The sequence below is a fragment of the Penicillium vulpinum genome, assembly GCF_028829585.1.
Source record: "Penicillium vulpinum strain IBT 29486 chromosome Unknown utg000004l_segment0_segment0, whole genome shotgun sequence".
In the NCBI taxonomy this organism is placed as follows: domain Eukaryota; kingdom Fungi; phylum Ascomycota; class Eurotiomycetes; order Eurotiales; family Aspergillaceae; genus Penicillium; species Penicillium vulpinum.
The window spans coordinates 6,172,538-6,192,757 of NW_026643244.1; the positions used below are offsets into that span (position 1 = coordinate 6,172,538).

Sequence of the window (20,220 nt, forward strand, 5' to 3'; positions counted from 1 at the left end):
TCATTAATTCATCCATCAAAGGGGTGCATGATCTTATCGATCAATTTAGTGCCTGGACAACAGTTTAGGTATATAGAGACTATAGACAGCGGATCCCAGGTCCAACGCTGCCAGTCTCAAACATCTCCACAAGTCCTGCGCCTAGTGCTTCCTCTAACACCCATCGAAAGTGCATTCCATATAACTCTTTCCATTTCCTAGTCTTACCCGGCAGGATCCCTGCAAATTCGCCACGGGCTCGCTTGGCTAGATGGAAACTCTTGTCAGTCTCAACAGCTCCATCCCATCGATCTTTCAACAGACCCAGAGGGGCTTCACCAGAAGCGGACCGCCGGAGAAGAGCGAGCAGATGGGCACGACCTGATCCCAACAAGCGGAGATACGTGCCCGTGTTAGGGAGAGATAAGAATAAAGTTGCAGCCCGAGCTTGGGCAGCTGACTGCACGTGGCGCTCGGATTGCGAGGCCGACTCGCTTCGGCTTGCTGATGAAGTCGCCATTTGAGGCAGATTAGGGAGTGATATGATACTTAGTGTGCCCTGTGTGTAAGATGACGATGAGACAATAAAGCCGGCACGAAGTAAGGCTCTGTATTCATCCGTCGTGAAGACCCCCTGCGATATCGCCGAGGAGGTCCCAATACGTTTCAGGATATCAAGGAATTTCTCTGCAAACTCGTTCAGTTCATGGCACTCAAAAGGATCAAAAATCATGCATCGAACACTCACCCTTGAGTGGTTGTTCCAATGCAGAGCTTTCCAGCACCAGCTTGTCCCAATCCTCTGCTAGCACTAAACAATCGCCCAGCCCTGCCGCATCATTGCCTCGACCCGGTATAATGAGTCGCCGGATCCGACCCGTCTGAATCTGTTCGACAATTTCCCTTTCCACCTGTGTTGGTGCCTCCAAAAGGGTATGGACATGGGCGACAGAGGCTAGTGGGGGTAAAGACCGACGTAGATTGAGGACTTCTGCGATGCGTGTGCTGTTCATCCCCGCCCGTGTCGGAAGCTCCTCAAACATGCCATCACGTATGTATTGGATAGCCTGCAGCACATTTTGAACCGGCGCAGTCTCCGATATGAAATGAGACCCGCCTAGGTCTGGAAGTGGATTTTCGAAACCTAGATCTGCAGTGGGTTTTGGGCCCCCGTCAGATGTAGCTTTGCGGCGCGAATGGGCAGCAAAAGGCGAGGCACGGGGTTTGGGAGCAGAGGCTTTGCGTTTTTTGACACCAGATACCGGAGCGGAGGTAAGGCGCAAGGTCATGGCATAAGTGGGATGAACTTCATAAGAACAGACCTCTTCGGGGACCTCGGAAGCTCTGGAGAAGATTGCAATATTACCTCAAGTCAGGTGATAGACGGATTATTTCACCAATCATAGAGAATTTTGCATAGTTCTGTAAATAAAAATATTAAATTACTTTAAAAATACGAGAAATACCGTACAGGAACATCCCCAGTCGACCCTCAAGTGGGGTAAAATCGGTACAAGTAAGCTGTCAGGCGATGAATAAAAGTGGCGTCCTTTGGTTCCGCAGTATATATCGTTTGAAGAGAACCCAATTCTCCCCCAGTCATCTTCATCATGTCCCAAATGCAGCATCTAGATCTTCTTGTTTCTTCTTATTTGTCCTAACAATCCACTGCCAAACTTGGCTTCTCCACTTGGCATTTTTCACATGACGTAGTCATGAGAAACCCATCGTGTAACTAACCTTTTTTTTTTTTCAAGCTTGTCCTATGTCCTAGTTATTAGGAATCCAGCCGCTCCTTTCTTCGCAATATCTACCTACCGCTACAAGTTGGAAGGTATCTCTAACATTGTGTTTTGTTGTTTGGATATTCTTCTGCCTATCTACTTAGGTCGGGCTGAATCAACATGACAGTCATCATAGCGTCTCTGTATGTGGCTATCGGTTACTAGACCTCAAATTACACATGGCTAACTGATATATTTATTTTATAGATTTTTGCCCTACACTGTCAATTTCCATGTCAACAACTCGCGCAACCGCTCCCCTCCTCTAACTCCTCCATCCACGGACCAGGACCCCACTATCGATGGGATCACACCTATTCGCATTGCTGCGGCTAGCTTGTTTGAGAAGAGCCTTCCAACGAGAACGCCTGGTCTCACACCAGGGGCTACAACGGATCATGAGCGCATCTTTACTTCAAATGTAGCCAAGGAACAGCTAGAGAAAAATGAGTACCCGTTCCCTTCGACCGCCGTGGAGCAGGATAACCGGCTCCTCACGGAGAGTGAGGGGCATTCCCCGTTATGGGGTGCCACAACCTCGTTCATTCAACCAAAGCCAGTGACGGTCTTGTCGCCATCTCCCTCCATTCTCAAACACCAAGATCTTCGCGCCGCCAAGGAACCTGTGCCGCAGCAGCCTCCAGCGGCACAGCCCATTGCGCCCTATGCGAGACTAAGAAAGGCCAGCACAGCGAGCCGGAAATTATCATTTTCGAAAGCTGAATGGACCATTGAGACCGCAGAACAAGGGAATGGTGGCCTGCGAAATGCAGTCCGATCCGCAACAGACTCTGGGTTCTTGGATAACATGATGTGGGTGGGCACCTTGGGTATGCCCACTGACGCCTTGGCAAAGTACACTCGGCAAGACATCGCGGAGAAATTGGAAGATGAGTATGAGTGTCTGACGGTATTTGTAAATGACGGCGACTTCGACGGACACTACACGCATTTTTGCAAGACCATTCTTTGGCCGGTGTTTCATTACCAGATCCCAGATAACCCGAAGAGTAAAGCCTACGAAGACCATTCGTGGATTTACTATGTCAAGTTGAACCAGGCTTTTGCAGAGCGCATTGCTAGGTCTTGGAAACGAGGTGATGAGATCTGGGTCCAGGATTATCATCTGTTGCTGGTTCCAGCTATGCTTCGCAAGTTGGTGCCAGATGCACAAATTGGGTTTTTCCTACATATTGCTTTCCCTTCGTCAGAGGTCTTCAAATGCTTGGCACCACGCAAGGAGCTCCTTCAGGGCATTCTTGGTGCTAATCTTATTGGTTTCCAGACCGATGAATACTGCCGGCACTTCCTGCAGACATGCAGTCGGATCTTGTGCGTGGAAGCCACACCCGAAGGAATCCAGCTGGAAGACCGTTTTGTCAACGTCGGCACGTTCCCTATTGGCATTGACCCAACTTCTTGGGATAAGCGCCGCCAGGCAACGGACGTGGAGCGATGGATTAGTACAATCTCGGAACGTTATCAAGGAAAGCGTCTCATCGTCGCGCGCGATAAGATCGATTCCGTTCGGGGTATTCGCCAAAAGCTTCTTAGCTATGAGCTCTTTCTCAACACCTACCCAGAATGGGCTGAAAAAGTTGTGTTGATCCAGGTCGCAACCAGCACCACGGAACAACCAGAGCTGGAAGCGACTCTCTCTGACATCGCCATGCGAATCAACTCCACCCACTCGACTCTCGCTCATCAGCCTTTGGTATTCCTCAAACAAGACTTGGCGTTCCCGCAATATCTTGCCCTTATCACTGTGGCAGATGCCTTAATGATCACCAGTCTACGCGAGGGAATGAATCTGACCAGTCATGAGTTTGTCTACTGCCAGGATGGTCGAAGCGGTGACAAAGCCTACGGGTCACTAATTCTTAGCGAGTTTACTGGCAGTGCATCCGTGTTCGGAGATCATGCGCTTTTGGTCAACCCTTGGGATTACCGCCAGTGTTGCGAAGCAATCCACACAGCATTGACTCGCGACGAGGGGGAACGGAAGCAAGTTTGGGAGGAACTGCTCCGTGCAGTCCTGAATAACTCGACTGCCAACTGGGTGAAATCGTTCAATGAAACCCTCACCCGTGTCTGGAACGAGCAATCTTCAAGAGAAATTATGGCAGTGCCCCGACTGTCGGTATCTCGACTCACCGAGCGGTATCGCCAGTCCAAGCAACGGCTGATGATTGTCGACTACGAAGACACGCTAGCCTCTTGGGGATCGCCGCGCAGCATCATTCTAACCACGCCGCAGCGCGCAATCATCACTCTGAACGAATTGACCGAGGACCCCGCCAACGTTGTCTACGTGATGAGCTCGCGCATGCCAGAGGAAATGGAACGGTTGTTCCGGCAGGTCAACAACCTGGGTCTGATTGCCGAGAACGGATGCTTCGTGCGCGAGCCGAACTCCGAGACCTGGACCCATCTTGCAGACCAGCTGCATGTCAAAACGTGGAAGTCATCTGTGTCTAATATCCTAGCGTACTTCCATGCGCGTGTCGAGGGTAGCTGGATCGAGGAGCGCCATTGCTCGCTCGTCTTCCACCACGGATCCGCCGAAGACCGCCATATTGCCGCTCGATCTGCTGCTGAATGTGCAGGCAATATCAACGATGCGTGTGCCGACTTGGGTGTGCATGCGATTCCCATTGAGGGTGCTTTGATCGTGGAGACCACTCACACCAACAAGGCATCTGCGGCTGAAATGGTCTGGGAGTGGTCCATGGAAAATGCCGAGAAGAATGAGGATGTCCTCAAGCCTGATTTCCTGCTGGTTATCGGCGATAGCCGTGAGGATGAGCCGGTCTTCAGGTGGGCCAACAAGCTGCACAGCGCGAAGGCTGTCGATTATGCCATGACTGTCACATTGGGCTCGCGCAGCACCGAGGCCAAGGCCACACTGACACAGGGAGTAACTGGTAAGTTTGGGATGATATTTTATATTCTGTTATTCTTTCAGTTGACTAATTTCCTACAGGCGTTCTTTCTTGTCTGCAACAATTAGCACACCAGGGCCAACCTAAATTGCCCTTGCGAGAGTGATCTAGTGGGCAATTTGATTTACTTCAAATTTCCAGGATATGAACATGCGAGGACGAATACACGAAGATAGCAAAACGGACTGGAGTTTCATTTTCTTTAGCAACTATGATTTGGTGCTAGCATACACCCATTGCAACGCATTTTTGATCATGTTGATATGGTATATACATGGAGGCTCTACAGCAAGACATATTTGCATTGCATCTTAATTCTTTCACAATTTCGGGTTAAAGAATAAAAAAGAAAAAAAACTTGATTAGAACGACTGGAAAAATTCCTGGTGGTTTCTGATGAACAGCTAAATTTCGGTCATTTGATTACTCCTCTTAAGAGAAGAGCCTAGGGCGGGTATTAGAGAAGATATGAGCAATTTTTTTGAAACATGTTTTCTTTTTTGAAAGTTGGATGTTAAGCACCTATGGATTTCATTCAGAACCGCTCTTCAACCAAGCAGGTATGAGCTGCTCCTGTCCGCGGTTGGGTCGAATAGGTTCACTTGATTTGCAAGCCAGAATCAACTCCACCTCTTCCTTAACATTCTCGACATTCCCAAGTCCTAGCAGGGTTGCAAGGCCCGCCGAATTTTCTAGGTGGTCTTGTATTCTAAGGGGACATAACGCGATATGCTCATAAGAGTAGATTTTCGAGGAGATAGCGTGGGTCGAGCTGATGCTCGGGCAAGTCTGTGGTCATATTAGCCTTCTTGGAGCCCACTACCGCTGTACCCAATCAAACATACTGGAAAGATAAATCGGGGCCTTTTGAGGTGAGCCGACGGGCCAAGGGACATTCTGTAGGATTTTCCATGATTCCCACACTTGCCAAGGTTCTGTCCAGCTGATAGCAGCGCTATGATCAGCGTCCATTAAGTCGATAAGAGGATGGAAGGAAGCACAGAGGACGATTGACGATTGATCTTATGACTGTAGCGCAACCGATAACACATATGGCCTAGATGTGTCCGGATCAAATGAATGGTGAAGAGCGTTGCTATCGTTGACGATCCCTGATGTTGTAGGTCAAAACTGCCATTCCATTAGGTTAGCTACGGTGTGAATAAAGCAGACTAGGCCAAGTAAGCGCACTCTGAGAATCCTCAATTCCTTGAAACCCCATTTCCATGTGTTCGGCCCCAAGTCAGACTTCCCGCTCAGGCTAGGAGGTAGATTTAAACTTAGGACGAAGATGTTCCTGTCGATCATAAGCAGAGTCTCCAGCCCTGGAGGTGGACTTTGGGCAGCTTAACATAAGCTCGCAACTTACCACCACGCCGGCCATACGTAGGGCGGGTAACCACACGCCCATTGAACAGGCGAGGGGAATATTTGCCTTTTTGTTTTGGGGTAGATGATAGGAAGAGGAGATGAAGTGGGATTTTGGGGGGAAAGGTTCTACCTCGCATTGATGTTCTCTAGGAAGGTACCCTTCTTCCTAAATAGGCAATCGCCAGAAAACAGGAGGACTTTCCTATTTTGGTGTTTATGAGACATACAAGTTCAGCATGGGTATACGTATGGATGAAACTCATTCAACAAAAAAAAACATGATATTTGCTCCAATGTCAAAAGGCTATGGTTTATCATCGACCCGCACCACTACACCTACGCAGCGGCCAGGATACCAGATAGCAAACAGAAGAGCGACCAGCGCAATAGGCGCGAATTCAAGGCATGCGAAATAGACCTCATTAGTTTGCAGCTCTCCCATAAGACCTTGACCAGTTTCCGCAAGACGGAAGATGGTTCTCAAATAAACCATGAGAGTCGCAACGGAAAAGGCCAAGCAGAAAAGCCCGAGCCCGTTTTCTCTGATAGCATGTCGAGCTCGGAACTGGAAACTCGCCGCCACGATGACGAATATAGTCATGACAAAGACCTGGAACGCGAGGCCGCCCAGGAGGATGTTGTTCGCCGTCGTGGGATCTTCCCGACGCGACTCTGTAATGCCAATGAGACACGCACCGGCGACTTGGACGATTGTTGAGATGACATCTGAAGTAATGAAGAAGGCCAGGATGACCTTCGGGGGTAGAAATGAATACTGGCTCCCTACGCGCGGGATCAATGCTGATAGAATGGTGTAGATACCGGCGGCAAGCAAGACGGGCGCCACAACGATGAAAAAGTAGTTGAGAATGAAGTAGATGAGGTGATAAGGGTCCTTTTTAGCTGAAAGGGATCGCGCGATGTATCCTATCACTTCGAAAATCAGACCAGCGGAAAATGTCATCCACCACCAGCTGCGGAGCTTGATGGTTTGCGCCGTGTGGTAGATGAAGTGAAGAAAGAACCATGCTGCTGCGAACGCAGCTAGAGCGATGGAAGGCGTGTAGCCATAAATGATCACGGGGGTGTCCCTTTCGCCGCCCGGGTTTGGAAAATTAGGGTCAACATAGCCATAAGATCGTTCTATTATTTTGTTAGTGGTCCGAAGCCATAGCCTTGGAGAGTTGCGTTAAAGTGCAGTACCTAAAATATGGTGATCCATCTCAGTTCTGCGCATAAATGTGCTGCAGAAATGGGTCAGATCTTTTATATATAGTACTAGCAAACAAACTCATCGTAAAATGTAACCGTTTTCGTATTCTGGATATTAAATTGCACCTTGGAAATTTAATTGCTCCATAGGCCAGGCCCCTTTACGCGAGCCACCCAGCGCCAAGTAATATCGCTTAGCGCAATTCCCATGAACATGGTCGCATTATTTCTCGATCGGACCTATCGCATGGTCTCATCTACATCGTAGGGACCTGATAACTTCGATCTTTTCTCGTTCACACAGCCCTCTTACATCACAAATCCCTCCACCTACATAGATGCCTAGCAGATGGTATTTACTAGATTTCTTTGGAAAATCCCACGTGGTTGATGAAGAGCTGACTCAGCTTCCCGGCAGCCCTGCCCGCAAGTGGACGACTGTCCGAGGTCTGGGGAAAACGCCGAGGTCCACCGAGATATGGGGAACCTTGGAAGGTTCCTATATCAGAAAACAATATAATGACCTTGTTTAGACCTGACCTTCCATTCTAAACGTATTTATCAAACGCCGCCACAGTAATGTCCACCGTCAACCCATCCTTCCAGGAGGCCATCAAGGTCACTCCGCAGGGCCACAACAAATACAGCGCCTTCCTCCAACCAGAATGGTGCATTGGAACCGGTACAACAGAACCCATGTAAAATTCACCTTCTATTGATCAAAAGCTAACAGCACGCCAGTCCCGCACGGCGGCTACACAACAGCCGTAGTCTACCAACTAACTCTAACGCACTTCGCGCACGCCCACCCAAAGCAATACAAAAGCGCCGCGTCCCCGATCTCAATGCAACTCGTCTTCATCCGGCGCACAGCGTCAGGACCCGTAACCTTCGAAGTCGAAGATGTGAAGATTGGCGCCCGCACAAGCACAATCCACATCAAGCTACTACAGGCCTCTGAAAAGAAACCCGGCCAGCTGGACACCATGCTCGCTGGCTATATCACCATCAGTCCGCCGGAGGCAGAGGTCGGTATTAGTGCAAGCACAGGGTGGAAGCCTCACCCTGCTCCGGCAGCTGGTTCACGTGCGGACGGGTCCGTTGATCTAGAAGCGCTGGGCCGGACGGGCACTGATGGCGCTTGGACGAAGCTCGCCGTGCCTTTCCCGAAATTCCGAAAGGCTTCGGGGCAGATCGAGCTGTTCGGTCCTGGTACTGGTAACATACAGTATATGCGTTCTGGGAAAATGGCTATCGATCAGTTGGCCAGGTTCCGGCCTGAGGGTGATGTGAATGGCCGCTGGACGGATACTGCGGTGGCATATCTTATTGATATGTTTCCCATGGCGTTGGATGGGTTTGATTCTGTGTCTGCTACTGCTGCAGCGAAGGAGAGTGGGGTTCCGGTTGCTGAACAGAACTCGAAGTTTTGGTATCCCACCGTTACGCTCAATGTGGATATGAAGAAGCACCTTCCTGCTGAGGGGGTGGAGTGGCTTTATAGTCGGGTTGTTACTAAGGTTGTTAGGAATGGACGGACGGATTTGGAGGTTACGGTTCTTGATGAGGCTGGGGACGTTATTGCAGTGAGTACGCAGGTTGGATTGGTTCTTAGTGCCAGTCGCAATATTGGTACTAGGCAGATGGAGAAGTTGTAGATAGTCCTTCATAGAGATATATTTAAAGAATAGATTTCATATGTTCAATCCAAGCTTGTTCTATGCTTTATGTGATCTAGCTGGTTATGATTATATGTCCAAAATCGGATATATGTACGGGATCAAAATCCCACCATATACATCAGGAAAATCGATCCCACAGTCTACGCTTCAAGTTTTGAGCCTGGAAAAAAACATAAGAATGAAGCTCACAGCTTCGAATCAGACGTCACAAGCCAGAATGCCATAGCATCAGCCTTGACAATCTTCCGCTTAGTCCACTCCAAATGTCCCCCAGCACTCTCGTCATCTTCCTGCAAGGCCTGCGCCCGTACCCAGAATTTCTTCCCTACCCTCCCAACGACTCGCGCCTTAATAACTAGCAAGGCAGGTGTAGCTACTCGCTTCTTATACCTCACATCCAGCTGCACGGTAAAGATGCTGCCGCGCGGGTTATCCTCCTCGAAACCGAGCGCAGTTGGCGCATTGGTATGCGCCGCGACAGCGAGGGACATGGTTTCGTCAATCAGCGTCGCGACAATGCCACCATGGGCAGTGGACGGATGGCCCGACAGGCCAGGGCTGCTGAGATCACAGATCATAATTATGTCCGCTGGGTTTATGCCTGGGGTGGGCTTTGCGGCGGATGCGGCATCTTGTTTTGTTGCGGGGAGCCAGGTGGGGACTTCCGCGAGCGCGGGTGTGAGGTTGCGCCGTTGCAAGGTTAAGCAGTGAGGGATTGTGGTGGGTGTATTCAGGGTTTGTGAGAAGTAGCCATCTTCGCCAGTTGCGGGCTTTAAGCGCCGTGAGTCGGTTTGGATTGGTGTGTAGTCGGCTGAGGAGATGAGGTTGTTTGCCCATGAGTTGGTACGAAGATGCGCGATTGCGGGGGCTGGATCGGCCATTTCTTCCTTTTTTTCCCCGGTTGTTTTGGTCTTGGGGTTTATATTGTGGTTAATTGTAAGTGAAACGTAGATAAAGGACCTGGTATGAAGGTGTTTCAGCAGTTTCGTCAGTATATTAGCGCGACCAACGGTGTTAACGGCATCATTTAACCTCGGCTCCGCTCATGACCGATTGGGTCATGATAAACAGTCACGTGAATATATTGGTCGAATCATTTGGCACGGTCCAATTGATGTGCAAAAAATTGCATTTGGGGTGGAGCGAACATCTCGGGAACCTTGCAAGCTTTAAAGTAGATGTTCCCATGTGTTTCCTTGAACTGAAGAACCAATCATGGTGCTCTCGAAGAGACATGCATTGGTGTCTCACCCCTGGCATGTAAGCGGTAGTTAACCGTAAGGGATACGGTTGATGGGGGGTTGGGAATTCGGGGAAGAATGTGATGGTACTAAACAGACGAACCATTCGCCACTTATCTCGGACTTTGTAGAATTGCACACTCGACAATCTCCGTTGAAGGGTTTTGATTCGTACGGATTCAAGCGGCAGGGGCAGCTTAGCCTGACTAGGTCTAGTTACACGCAGCCAAGGATCCTCCAATTTAGGCTGGTATCTTTTGCAGACTCTTTTGGGTCAGGCGTATAGCAAATTATCGAAACAAGGCCTGTGCAACTTGAATAATTTACGTAGAAAACACATAAAACAATAGCACTAGTGGATATATAACTCTCCACTTGGTATGTCAAATAATAAGGGGGGTTACCCTGGCAAATAAAGGGAAAAAAAGCGTCCCCTGTACTCCGTACTTTCTCTTTCCAAAATAAAAACCAAAACCATTTTGATACCTTTGATTACCTGATATCTATTTACCTTGGAAACCCTTGAAACCCGTGGATACAAGTACCTAAGCACCTGCCCATTCCTTTTGTTTTCTTTTCCCTTCCCTCCTCTCCACTCTTCACTTGTCTGTTCTCGTACTGCATCTCTAATTATTCATCATGCGTTCCTCAATTATTCTCGTTTCAGCTCTGGCTACCGCCGTCATGGGCGCCAACTCCACCGTGCCTTACACCCTCCCCGCTGGTTTCAATATTGGTCTAGTGAAAAGCACCGATCTGAGTATGTACCCTGACGGCTCTCAATGCGACAAAGAGCTAATGAAGATCTAGGCGCCTGGTGTGGTGCCCAGCGCAACACTTGCCCCGAGGTTTGCCAGAGTGGCACCAAGCTCAACTCATGCGATTCGGTATGTTACTATGTATCGCGTCTGTGCGCCCAGGAGATTAATGGTTTGAACAGTCCACTTTGAACTTCAGCTGTGTCTGTGGCGATGATTCTACCCCCGACATGACCCCTTACCAGCAGACTGTGCCTTTCTATGTCTGCCAGGCAACATATGGCCAGTGCGTCGATTCGCACCCCAACGATGCCGAGGGTCAGCGTGCCTGCAAGAAGGCCGCCGTCTGTGGTTCCAAGAACGCAAGTGAGGTGACCACCACTTCTTCTTCTTCTTCGACCACCGCTGCCTCGTCCACCCTGGCTCTGGCCACTGCGACTGAGTCTGCCGCCACCACCTCCACTTCCTCCGTGGCTCCTGCAAGCACTACCACCAACGCCGCTGTCGCTCTTGGTGATCTGACTCAGTACTCCACTGGTCTGATTGCTGGTCTCATGTTCGTTGCTGCGCGCATGGTCCTGTAAAGGAACGATATTCCTCAGTATTCTCAGTCTTTGAGCAGTTAATTAACCCTTGATGGTTGGGTCGCATAGCGTCCTATTTCCTATTTGTTGTATTCCCTTAACTCATCGCGATGTCATTTGCATTCCCCCTTTTCAAGTCATTCGATTCCCCTTTGAATCGTCTTGGCTCATTATGATTGTCCACCTGTCTATGGACGTGGCGTCTTTCCTTTCTTATTTTGCTTGGGGCTGGAGTTCCCTTTTTTTGTCTGCGCAGGTATCGATTCCGCGCATAAACTATTCGATTACAAGTAATATCACCAATTATTGGCCACCCATTGGACAGAAAAATTGACGTAGTCAAGATAGTCGTATAAATATTAAATATTTCACTTGAATAAAAGGTTCGAAATAAGGTCGAAAAGTGAAAACAAAAGATCAGTCGAGATGTTTCAACTGTGGTGTTCCTTTCGCCAAGACTTTTTTGGCACACACTGAAATTTCTCAACTTATCGATAGACTCCACCATCAAGAACTTCACGTTCTCTCTTCCTCTCCTCTCCCACATCCAACATCATGCCCGCCCCTACCACTACCCTCCTCATTGAGGGTTCCTTCACCGAGCTCGCCGATGAGTTCGCCCAGTACATCGATGCCCTCCGCAAAGAGGGTAGCCTCCAGTCCGAGATCGCCCCGCTCCTCGAACCTCTCCGCCAGCAGGAACAGTCTGAAGGCGAGGCCGACCTTAAGCAGCGCGATGAAGTCCTGAAGAAGCTTGTTGGCTCTGCCACCGCTTTGAACAGTGCCCCCGAGAAGGGTGAGTGGGCGAAAGTGTCGACAAAGAACCGACGATCTGCAGATAGTCGGAATCTGGCTGCACTTTGATATTTGATGGATAAAAACTGACATAGATTTACAAAAATGCAGAGATCACCTCCGCCTACAACCTGTTGGTCCACCTCGTTCACCAGTCTTCCGACGCCGACGTGTTCCTTCCTCGCATCTGCACCTATCTCGCTAAGCCCATCACCACCTCGCCTCAGTTCGGCCCTACCCTCGCTATCTCTATTCTCACCACCATTTTCAACACTCTGTCTTCCAATGACTCGAGCCGGTACCACGTTCTCCTTGCGGTTGTGGCTGTGATCCGCCAGTCTGGATCTGGAATTGCCTTCGAAGCCCTCAAGCCCCAGCTTTCTTCTCAGCTCCCCACATGGCTCTCATCGTGGGAGTTGGACAGCGACGACACCCGGAAGTTGCACATCGCCATTGCCGAGGCCGCCACCGCTGCTGGTGATGAGGATTTGGCCCAGACTCACATCGTGCAAGCGCTCGAGACCATCGACTCTGCCGACGTCAGCAAGCCCGAAGCCCGCGAGTTGGCTGTGCGCGCACTCGCTAGCGCTCTCCGTCGCCCCACCGTCTTCGATTTCACTCCCCTGACTGCATCAGACGCCGTGCAGGCCCTCCGCGCCAGCGACAGCACTCTGTTTGAGCTGCTCGAGATCTTCACCTCCGACACCCTCGACGCCTACGAGACCTTCGTCGCTGCCACCCCTCTCGCTTCCATCTCTGGCGGCGTCCTCGCCGATGCCGCCGATGCTCTGCAGACCAAGATGCGCCTCCTCACTCTCACCTCGCTGGCATCCTCCACCCCTTCGCGCTCGCTCCCCTACGCCTCTATCGCTTCTGCCCTGGGCGTCCCCGCTTCCGAGGTCGAGATGTGGGTCATCGACACCATCCGTGCCGGCCTTGTTGAGGGCAGACTGTCCCAGCTGAAGTCCGAGTTCCTTGTGCACCGCGCCACCTACCGCGTCTTCGGCGAGAAGCAGTGGTCCGAGGTCCAAGGCCGCCTGATGGTCTGGCGCCGCTCCCTTGAGAACGTTCTGAACGTGATCCGCTCCGAGCGTGAGCGTTTCGCCCGCGAGGGTATCCAGGCCGCGGCCGACCAAGAAGCCAACGCCAACCGCAATGGCAACGGTGACCGCCGACGCATCCAACCCGCACAGGCGCGTGAGGTTGAAGCCAGTACCGAATAAATATGACGCTCTATGGAACAGATGTGTCCTTTTTTTTATGAATGGAAAAAGCTCACAGAACACAAAAATCTTTCAGTTAATAGAGGGGAAATGTTGTTGTCTTTTCCTCGTGCATTTCTTTTTCCCTGGCCAATTGTAGGGTTGGGTTTTTACTACCCTCGTTGGATGTCTGGGACCCCACGAGTCATGTCATGTCAATCTTAGTCTTGTTTATGTTTTCCAGAGGGATGACTTTTCTTTTGTTCTATTTTTTATCCTGGCTTAAAGAATATTATATTTCTTTAGACTGGTCCTGGTTCATATAACTACGTAGTCAACTGACAACAGAAACGACGTTATTTTGTTGATCTCATGGGAGTCAAGCATTGATCTAAACAAAGGTCTCAAGCTTAAAAATGCTTAAATTCTTCTATACTCTTATTTTCAAGTCGACCAACAAAGTCACACAACTCTTCCCCCTGAATTGGCCCCAACTCTATATACATCGATACAAACACAAGAGCTCCCCTTAGCGACGGTGCAAACCACGAGCCTCAATACCCGCCTTAACATGCTCATAGACCTCCTCAACCGAGCTATCAGCCTTGACCGAGACGACCTTATTCTTCTTCTCGAAATCGTCGACAACAGGCATAGAAGTCTCAACAAAAGTATGGAAGCGCTTGCGAATAGAAGCCGCATTATCATCGTCACGACCACTGGTCTCACCACGCTTCAGCAATCTAGACTCCATGACATCCTCGGGGCAATCGAGGAACAACACAAGCTCTGAGGGGCAGACAGTTTCTTCGAAGAAAACAGCCTGGTCAAGCTTGCGAGGGAATCCATCGATAAGGAAACGAGCCTTGGTGCCAGCCGGGGAGGCGAGGTTGCCAGCGAGTCGGCCATGGCATTCGACAACAAAGCAACGGTAACTTCCATAGGCACGATCTTGCCTTCGCGGATGTACTCGCGAATCAGGTCGCCGTACTGGCTGCCTTCGCGGATTTGCTCGGCGCGCAGGAGATCACCGGCGGAGAGGTGAACGAAGCCATAGTCCTTGACGAGGTTGGCGGATTGGGTGCCCTTTCCGCTGCCTGGGCCGCCGAGGAAGAAGACGACTGTCACGTCGTTTGTGGAGAAGCGGGGGGTGGCCATTATAAGTAATTGGTATTGGTGGGAGATTAAAGGAGAGGTGAGGTTAAAGGGGTTGAGGATTGGGTTTCGAGTCGAGGTTGGTTGTGGGGGTGTCGGTGTGCGTGAGGAGGGGCAGCACTTGACTTGAAACGGAAAGTTAGTTGGCTTTTTTCTTTGGGCTAGGCCTTCGGTACTTACTTCGAGTTAATTGGGGCGTTTGTTGATACCGGCTCGGGACTTCACGAGGTAAACGTAGGCGCCGGAGCTGATGGCAGTTATGATGATGATCGGGATGATCGGGAAATTGGAGCGGCTGGATTGAGGGGCGGAGGAGGGTGCGCGTGGCGGCGAAGATCTCGGAGGGTTCGAATACAGGCGGTGGGGTACCTGAGTCGATCGGGGGAAATTTTGGCTGGTGAGGAGGAGAGGCTTGGAGCGGACTCCAGGGAAATGACGGGCTAGAGAGAACATAGAGAGAGATAGAGGCTTGGGGTTGTTGAAGGGGAAAAAAGAAAAAGGAGTTGGGATCGCCGAAACGGGATTAGCTGCTGATCTGTATACCTCGAAGCGGTTGTGTTCATTTTACGTCTTCGCCCTCACTTTCGGCTTCAGTGGCAAGTGATATTAGTCAGATCAATGCCTCTTGTAAGGTTCCAGGGTTACCTAGTAGAACTGCTTCACAAATCTATATCCACACATATGTAGCTAATAGGAATGCTGGAAATATATATATGATTGACTGTCAAGGATCTTGAAGCCCGAGCTTGATGTGGGATTATTGGAGATTCCATTGAAGAATAATAACTATGCCCAATCCATGTAGCTTGTAACTTTCCAAGCGTATCTACCTCATGAGAGCCTAGGTCAGAGGCAAAATGTCAATTCCAAATGCTCACCATTGTACGGAGTATATATATCCGTACCAGAAAATGTAATACTATCCCAAAAACTTTCTAGTAAACAAAGGACGTCTTCCACACACATATATATATGAAATTTATGGGTGTTGAGCCTATTTTATTGATTATTCAATGTGACAGCCATAATCATAACAGTAGCCTGCTCACACAATAGGAACCGCGTATGACTTCCACTCCTTGGAATCCTGGAAGATTTCAAAGGGGACGTAAGCAGTTTATTATCTGAACATTTGGAACATCGGCGTCAGGTTGAACCAAATTAAAGCACACTCGCTTTCAACCCCAATGATAAAAAGATACAAGATACAGGGTTAAATCTAAAACCAGTGGAGATCGATCTAAGAGCGCTCTACTACCTATGTTGTAGTGGGATAATGGGAAATGTATTCAAATGCTCCTCCGTTAGAATTAAATTATCTATGTATTATTTATTCTTAGCAATAATATTGCTATCTATACTTAAGTATACTAGACCTAAAAATCTTCAAAACAGCTCTGTTGGAGTAATCACTTGTTATTTAGTTACTACCCCGTTTGCACAGATTAAGAGCTCACCGCCCTTTTCTGCCAATGCCATATCAAAACATATGTACCTTTCTAGCTTTGAACACCTCTCCCACCCTATGTATTGCTTATTTTTGCTTCATTTTTGGTTCTAATGGTAGAGAAAAACAGCAGTAACTAGAAAATGCAGATTTTCAAAAAAAAAGAAAGAACCTCTGGCGGGGGTCGAACCCGCAGCCTTACGATATCGACTCAGGTAGCTGTGTTTTAGTTAGCAAGATGCTCTGTAATATAAGGGTTGGGGGAACTAACAAGTCGTATGCGCTATCCAATTGCGCCACAGAGGCTGATTGACGGAATAATTGGCTGCAAAGTAAATATAAAATTTAATTAAGAGATATAAGGAGCCGCAGTATTTTATAATGTTTGTATGGTCAGATTACTTATGTCTTATCGTTATTATTACTGATATCATCTTTCACTTCGGAATTATCCTAGATATAAATGATTTCAAGAGTTTCCGGTCAGCTCGGTAGTTCCAAGAATACACCCTATTAAGGTGAGCTGCTGACTTATGCTACTCTCTAACTTTGTGGATATGTATAATAAGAACTGATGCGCGAAACAGATTTATGCATGCTAATAAAAAAATCGATATAACTTATAGTATTAAGAAAAAGCCACTGCTTGTTAAGGCGATGACCAACATCTGTAATCGAACAGTATATATTTTTCTACAACCTGTTTCTCACTTTCCCCACTCCGAGAAGGCATAATTACCGCCTAATCGTGCCCAGACGGGTTTTAATGAAGTCCACAACGTCCTGATTGTACTTCGACACGTAGCCATGGTGTGCGGCATTGTTGTCTTCTGGGTATGGTGAGCAGCATTGAGCATCACCGTAATCACAATAGCTGTGTATTGAGCTAGCAAAGGGTTCACACAAGGCCGAGTTCATGCGAGGAAGGACCTGATATATTCACTTTAGATTCTATCTGTACTTCAATGTGGGATTTGTTGTACTCACGCCTATACCCATTGTGCAATTACCTACATTCCACGGCATACCAGGAACGTATGTTATATCACCATATGCAATCGCAGCTATGACTAGATATTTGATCAGATTCATGTACTGTGAGATTTGTCTCGAAGTCACGTACTTATTGAGTTGTAGAATGGCGCAATAGGGGAGACAAAGACAAATCCAATCTCACTGGTTCCGCATATGGAATCCATCATGAGAACTGCCCCCTAGGTGGTAAACCTTAGCATTTGGCATGCCTGATTGCCATAATAAAAGGGCAAAATATCATATGTGGGGCTGATATTGGCACACCATTGAATATCCCACTACGACGATCTTAGTTTGGGGGCAGCTTTCACTGTACTCCTGCACGTACTGCTGCATTAGAACTGCACCGTCATGAACAGTTCGCAGTTTGGCAATGTCAGTGGAGACATTGACATGATCGTAGGGTAAGCCGAGGGTTGTGGAGCCAGGGATCTGCTGCAAGATTAAATCCGAAAGAGTGACCAACACATTCAGATCATCGCCCCCGCCTTGCCCTCTGGCGATAATGGCATGAACTCCCGTTGCGCATTCATCTTCTGACACAGATTGCGCATGGGTCTGTATCAACATCAGGATAAGAGCTAGCAATATCCAAATAATCTTCGCAACAATGTCGTACATCTTGTAGAATTTGAAGTTCGATTCGAAAACTGAGGATCGCTGATGGTTTGCCGAAGAAATATCCCCAATATTTAAGCTTCTCCGCTTGTTATTTCTTCTTTATATGTTTGGGACCGAAGAGAAAATGCCCGACTTTGTTGACCGTTGCTTTGTTAACCCGCCGAACCTACGTAGTACCGTTACTTCAGGGTGCTGGCTAGGCCGTGGTCTGATGTGATGTTCATATGTGATTAGTTATCATTAGTTTGAATTCTAATTGTTGGTGATAATATAAATGACAATTATTTTAGGCCTTTTCTTGTATATATTTGGGGCAGACTATGGTGATATCCATGATACCGAATGAAGTATTCAGCCAGACCTTTGGAGATTGCCATCTACGGTCCTGGCCTGTCATAGCTTAGCTTAATGGCCACCTAAACCTTAAGCGTATTATTTCAGCTCGATATCAGAGCTCGGGTTTGACCTACAGATCTATGTGCTAATCAACTCAGAGTTCCCAGACTTTCAAGAACGGTAGTACACCCGAGGACGCATACCGGTGCTCCGGGAGAGCAAAGTTCCAGTAGGCAAGTTTCCAATTGTGACGCGAACTGTTTTATAGAGAATAATATTGCTGGGAGGAGCTACAGTAAGCTGGTGGGTAACACACTATCCTAATTGGGATACTCTGGTTGGGCTTCACTCCATCGAGAGCGCAAACAAGGCTACGTTATATAATCTATGGATGAATAATAATACACGTCTAAAGGTTCAAAATCTAACTATATTGCAGCATATGGTCTTTGAAAATCTGGAACCCCGTAGGCCCTAGCTTGTGTATTCTTCAACGGGCCCTATGCTGCCACACCGCGCACAAAAGGGGTTCGTGTTACCCATGAACCACTGCTCTCGATTACGCTGGATACACTCTATCAATTAAGTCTCGCATGGCATTTCCTAGCTCTGTAATAACCGGACCGGATCGAGGAATGGTGTGGCCCCGTCCAGTATCAAACATCACTGCGGTATCAGGATCACAAATGTTGAATAAGGCTAGTGCACCGTATCGGTAGGGGTCTATGTCAGGGATACATAGTGAGTATATCGTTTGAACAGAGGTAATAAATCTCAAAATTACCATCTGCACCAACCACATGAAGCGTTGGAATGTCCAGAATATAGTCGCTCTCATCTGACAGGACCACTTCCTCCTCGGGAGAAAGAGGAGGCCACCCGGTGAAGAAAACTGCGCATTTGATGCGCCGAGGACGACCGGTATCCTGAGCCTTTCTGTCCTCATCTATGATTAGACTCGCAGCCATGATAGCACCTTCGCTATATCCGACAATGCCTTCGATATCGGGATTCTTCTCCAGTGTGTCGTAGAGGTACTCCATGACTTGGTGGTGATTTTTCCAACGACCATTCCAGTCCTTGTTTAAAGTTCTCATCATATCCTCGGGACAGGAACCATGCGGGGCGTTTCGAACACGGGAGATCAATGATTCCTCTGCTACTCCTCCATCTTCCATCCACCGGTAATGTGGCCCGATACCAAAATACTCCGCGAACCCTAAAGAATACGGAAATAAAAACACTTTGCTATTATGTTTAGGGTGGAACGTACCTGCTGGTGGAGATACAGAAACAGGACCGTTGATATAGTGGAATGAGGCGAAACCGTCTATGGCCATCTGCTTCACCAACGGACCTGCGATATTGTCAGTGAAGATCCTAATTTCTAGTTCGCAAACCCAAATCATGCTTACCAAGCTGGATGTTAATATTCTGCAATAAAGAAGTTAGTATTGATGTTCCTCACAATGTTCTCCATCAACTTACATCGATGTTGCCAATGGCACCGTGTAGACATAAGAACTTCATCTTGTACAAACAAGCGGGGGCAATGTGGGATCTAAGCGTGTATATGCGAAGAAAAATGGAGCAGAGACAAGCAAATATAAAAATCAACATTCAAAGATACTAGGAAATAAATTACCGCTCGGGCTGTACAGGTGCTATGTAGAAAGCCAAAAGTACGGGATTTCCGCCGAATATCAACTTCCACCTGGGTAACTACAAACAAATGGTATATCGAATAGTGTGCGACAGTACAATATTTCAGTCAAATTCACGACTTTGGGAATAACCGCCGATCACCCAATACAAGCAGAGCATCCCTATCCATCCATTTGGCGGGAGGGGATGCCAATGACGCTTTGCTCTTGTTCTCGCCTGGTCGATGACCCGGAGCAGAGACAAATTTATTGAGCTGTACACCCCCAAAATGACCCGTACCAGAAGAGCTGGGATGAGGTATTTGCAACGCTATATAATGCGTCATAGCCAGTCGGTTTCCCCGATATCTATGTGATCCCCCCGGAAATCCTTTAGACTCACGTTATAATTGCACTTTCCGCACTTTTCACC

The 20,220-nt window shown here is 48.4% G+C and overlaps 12 protein-coding genes across 12 annotated transcripts; 4 read left to right on the forward strand and 8 right to left on the reverse strand.

Annotated features, from left to right (window-relative positions):
• Positions 1-79: 79 nt before the first annotated feature.
• Positions 80-1,268, reverse strand: N7479_010829 (Stk19 family serine/threonine-protein kinase; the record flags this gene model as incomplete). Its single annotated transcript, XM_057258520.1, has 2 exons — positions 80-666; positions 728-1,268. 2 exons carry the CDS (start codon positions 1,266-1,268, stop codon positions 80-82), a joined length of 1,128 nt encoding a protein of 375 aa, XP_057105978.1.
• A 615-nt stretch (positions 1,269-1,883) lies between these two features.
• Positions 1,884-4,811, forward strand: N7479_010830 (putative alpha,alpha-trehalose phosphate synthase subunit TPS3; the record flags this gene model as incomplete). The annotated part of the gene is made up of 3 exons (XM_057258521.1): positions 1,884-1,906; positions 1,971-4,687; positions 4,747-4,811. The coding sequence occupies 3 exons, from the start codon at positions 1,884-1,886 to the stop codon at positions 4,809-4,811; spliced, it is 2,805 nt and encodes a 934-aa protein (XP_057105979.1).
• Positions 4,812-5,236: 425 nt separating this feature from the next.
• On the reverse strand, positions 5,237-5,601 carry N7479_010831 (uncharacterized protein; the record flags this gene model as incomplete). The annotated part of the gene is made up of 2 exons (XM_057258522.1): positions 5,237-5,494; positions 5,551-5,601. 2 exons carry the CDS (start codon positions 5,599-5,601, stop codon positions 5,237-5,239), a joined length of 309 nt encoding a protein of 102 aa, XP_057105980.1.
• A 779-nt stretch (positions 5,602-6,380) lies between these two features.
• Positions 6,381-7,298, reverse strand: N7479_010832 (RTA1 domain-containing protein; the record flags this gene model as incomplete). Its single annotated transcript, XM_057258523.1, has 2 exons — positions 6,381-7,219; positions 7,280-7,298. The coding sequence occupies 2 exons, from the start codon at positions 7,296-7,298 to the stop codon at positions 6,381-6,383; spliced, it is 858 nt and encodes a 285-aa protein (XP_057105981.1).
• Positions 7,299-7,867: 569 nt separating this feature from the next.
• On the forward strand, positions 7,868-8,946 carry N7479_010833 (thioesterase family protein; the record flags this gene model as incomplete). The annotated part of the gene is made up of 2 exons (XM_057258524.1): positions 7,868-7,970; positions 8,030-8,946. 2 exons carry the CDS (start codon positions 7,868-7,870, stop codon positions 8,944-8,946), a joined length of 1,020 nt encoding a protein of 339 aa, XP_057105982.1.
• Positions 8,947-9,155: 209 nt separating this feature from the next.
• Positions 9,156-9,851, reverse strand: N7479_010834 (PaaI family thioesterase; the record flags this gene model as incomplete). The annotated part of the gene is made up of 1 exon (XM_057258525.1): positions 9,156-9,851. One exon carries the CDS (start codon positions 9,849-9,851, stop codon positions 9,156-9,158), a length of 696 nt encoding a protein of 231 aa, XP_057105983.1.
• A 999-nt stretch (positions 9,852-10,850) lies between these two features.
• Positions 10,851-11,553, forward strand: N7479_010835 (uncharacterized protein; the record flags this gene model as incomplete). The annotated part of the gene is made up of 3 exons (XM_057258526.1): positions 10,851-10,971; positions 11,022-11,098; positions 11,152-11,553. The coding sequence occupies 3 exons, from the start codon at positions 10,851-10,853 to the stop codon at positions 11,551-11,553; spliced, it is 600 nt and encodes a 199-aa protein (XP_057105984.1).
• Positions 11,554-12,086: 533 nt separating this feature from the next.
• On the forward strand, positions 12,087-13,571 carry N7479_010836 (PCI domain protein; the record flags this gene model as incomplete). The annotated part of the gene is made up of 2 exons (XM_057258527.1): positions 12,087-12,349; positions 12,460-13,571. Exons 1-2 carry the CDS (start codon positions 12,109-12,111, stop codon positions 13,569-13,571), a joined length of 1,353 nt encoding a protein of 450 aa, XP_057105985.1. The 5' UTR covers positions 12,087-12,108.
• A 508-nt stretch (positions 13,572-14,079) lies between these two features.
• Positions 14,080-14,708, reverse strand: ura6 (uridylate kinase ura6; the record flags this gene model as incomplete). Its single annotated transcript, XM_057258528.1, has 2 exons — positions 14,080-14,415; positions 14,481-14,708. 2 exons carry the CDS (start codon positions 14,706-14,708, stop codon positions 14,080-14,082), a joined length of 564 nt encoding a protein of 187 aa, XP_057105986.1.
• A 183-nt stretch (positions 14,709-14,891) lies between these two features.
• Positions 14,892-15,158, reverse strand: N7479_010838 (uncharacterized protein; the record flags this gene model as incomplete). The annotated part of the gene is made up of 1 exon (XM_057258529.1): positions 14,892-15,158. The coding sequence occupies one exon, from the start codon at positions 15,156-15,158 to the stop codon at positions 14,892-14,894; it is 267 nt and encodes an 88-aa protein (XP_057105987.1).
• A 1,729-nt stretch (positions 15,159-16,887) lies between these two features.
• N7479_010839 (uncharacterized protein) lies at positions 16,888-17,808 on the reverse strand (the record flags this gene model as incomplete). The annotated part of the gene is made up of 4 exons (XM_057258530.1): positions 16,888-17,082; positions 17,140-17,222; positions 17,276-17,366; positions 17,452-17,808. The coding sequence occupies 4 exons, from the start codon at positions 17,806-17,808 to the stop codon at positions 16,888-16,890; spliced, it is 726 nt and encodes a 241-aa protein (XP_057105988.1).
• An 895-nt stretch (positions 17,809-18,703) lies between these two features.
• N7479_010840 (uncharacterized protein) lies at positions 18,704-19,674 on the reverse strand (the record flags this gene model as incomplete). The annotated part of the gene is made up of 5 exons (XM_057258531.1): positions 18,704-18,867; positions 18,929-19,363; positions 19,418-19,501; positions 19,560-19,578; positions 19,633-19,674. The coding sequence occupies 5 exons, from the start codon at positions 19,672-19,674 to the stop codon at positions 18,704-18,706; spliced, it is 744 nt and encodes a 247-aa protein (XP_057105989.1).
• Positions 19,675-20,220: the final 546 nt, after the last annotated feature.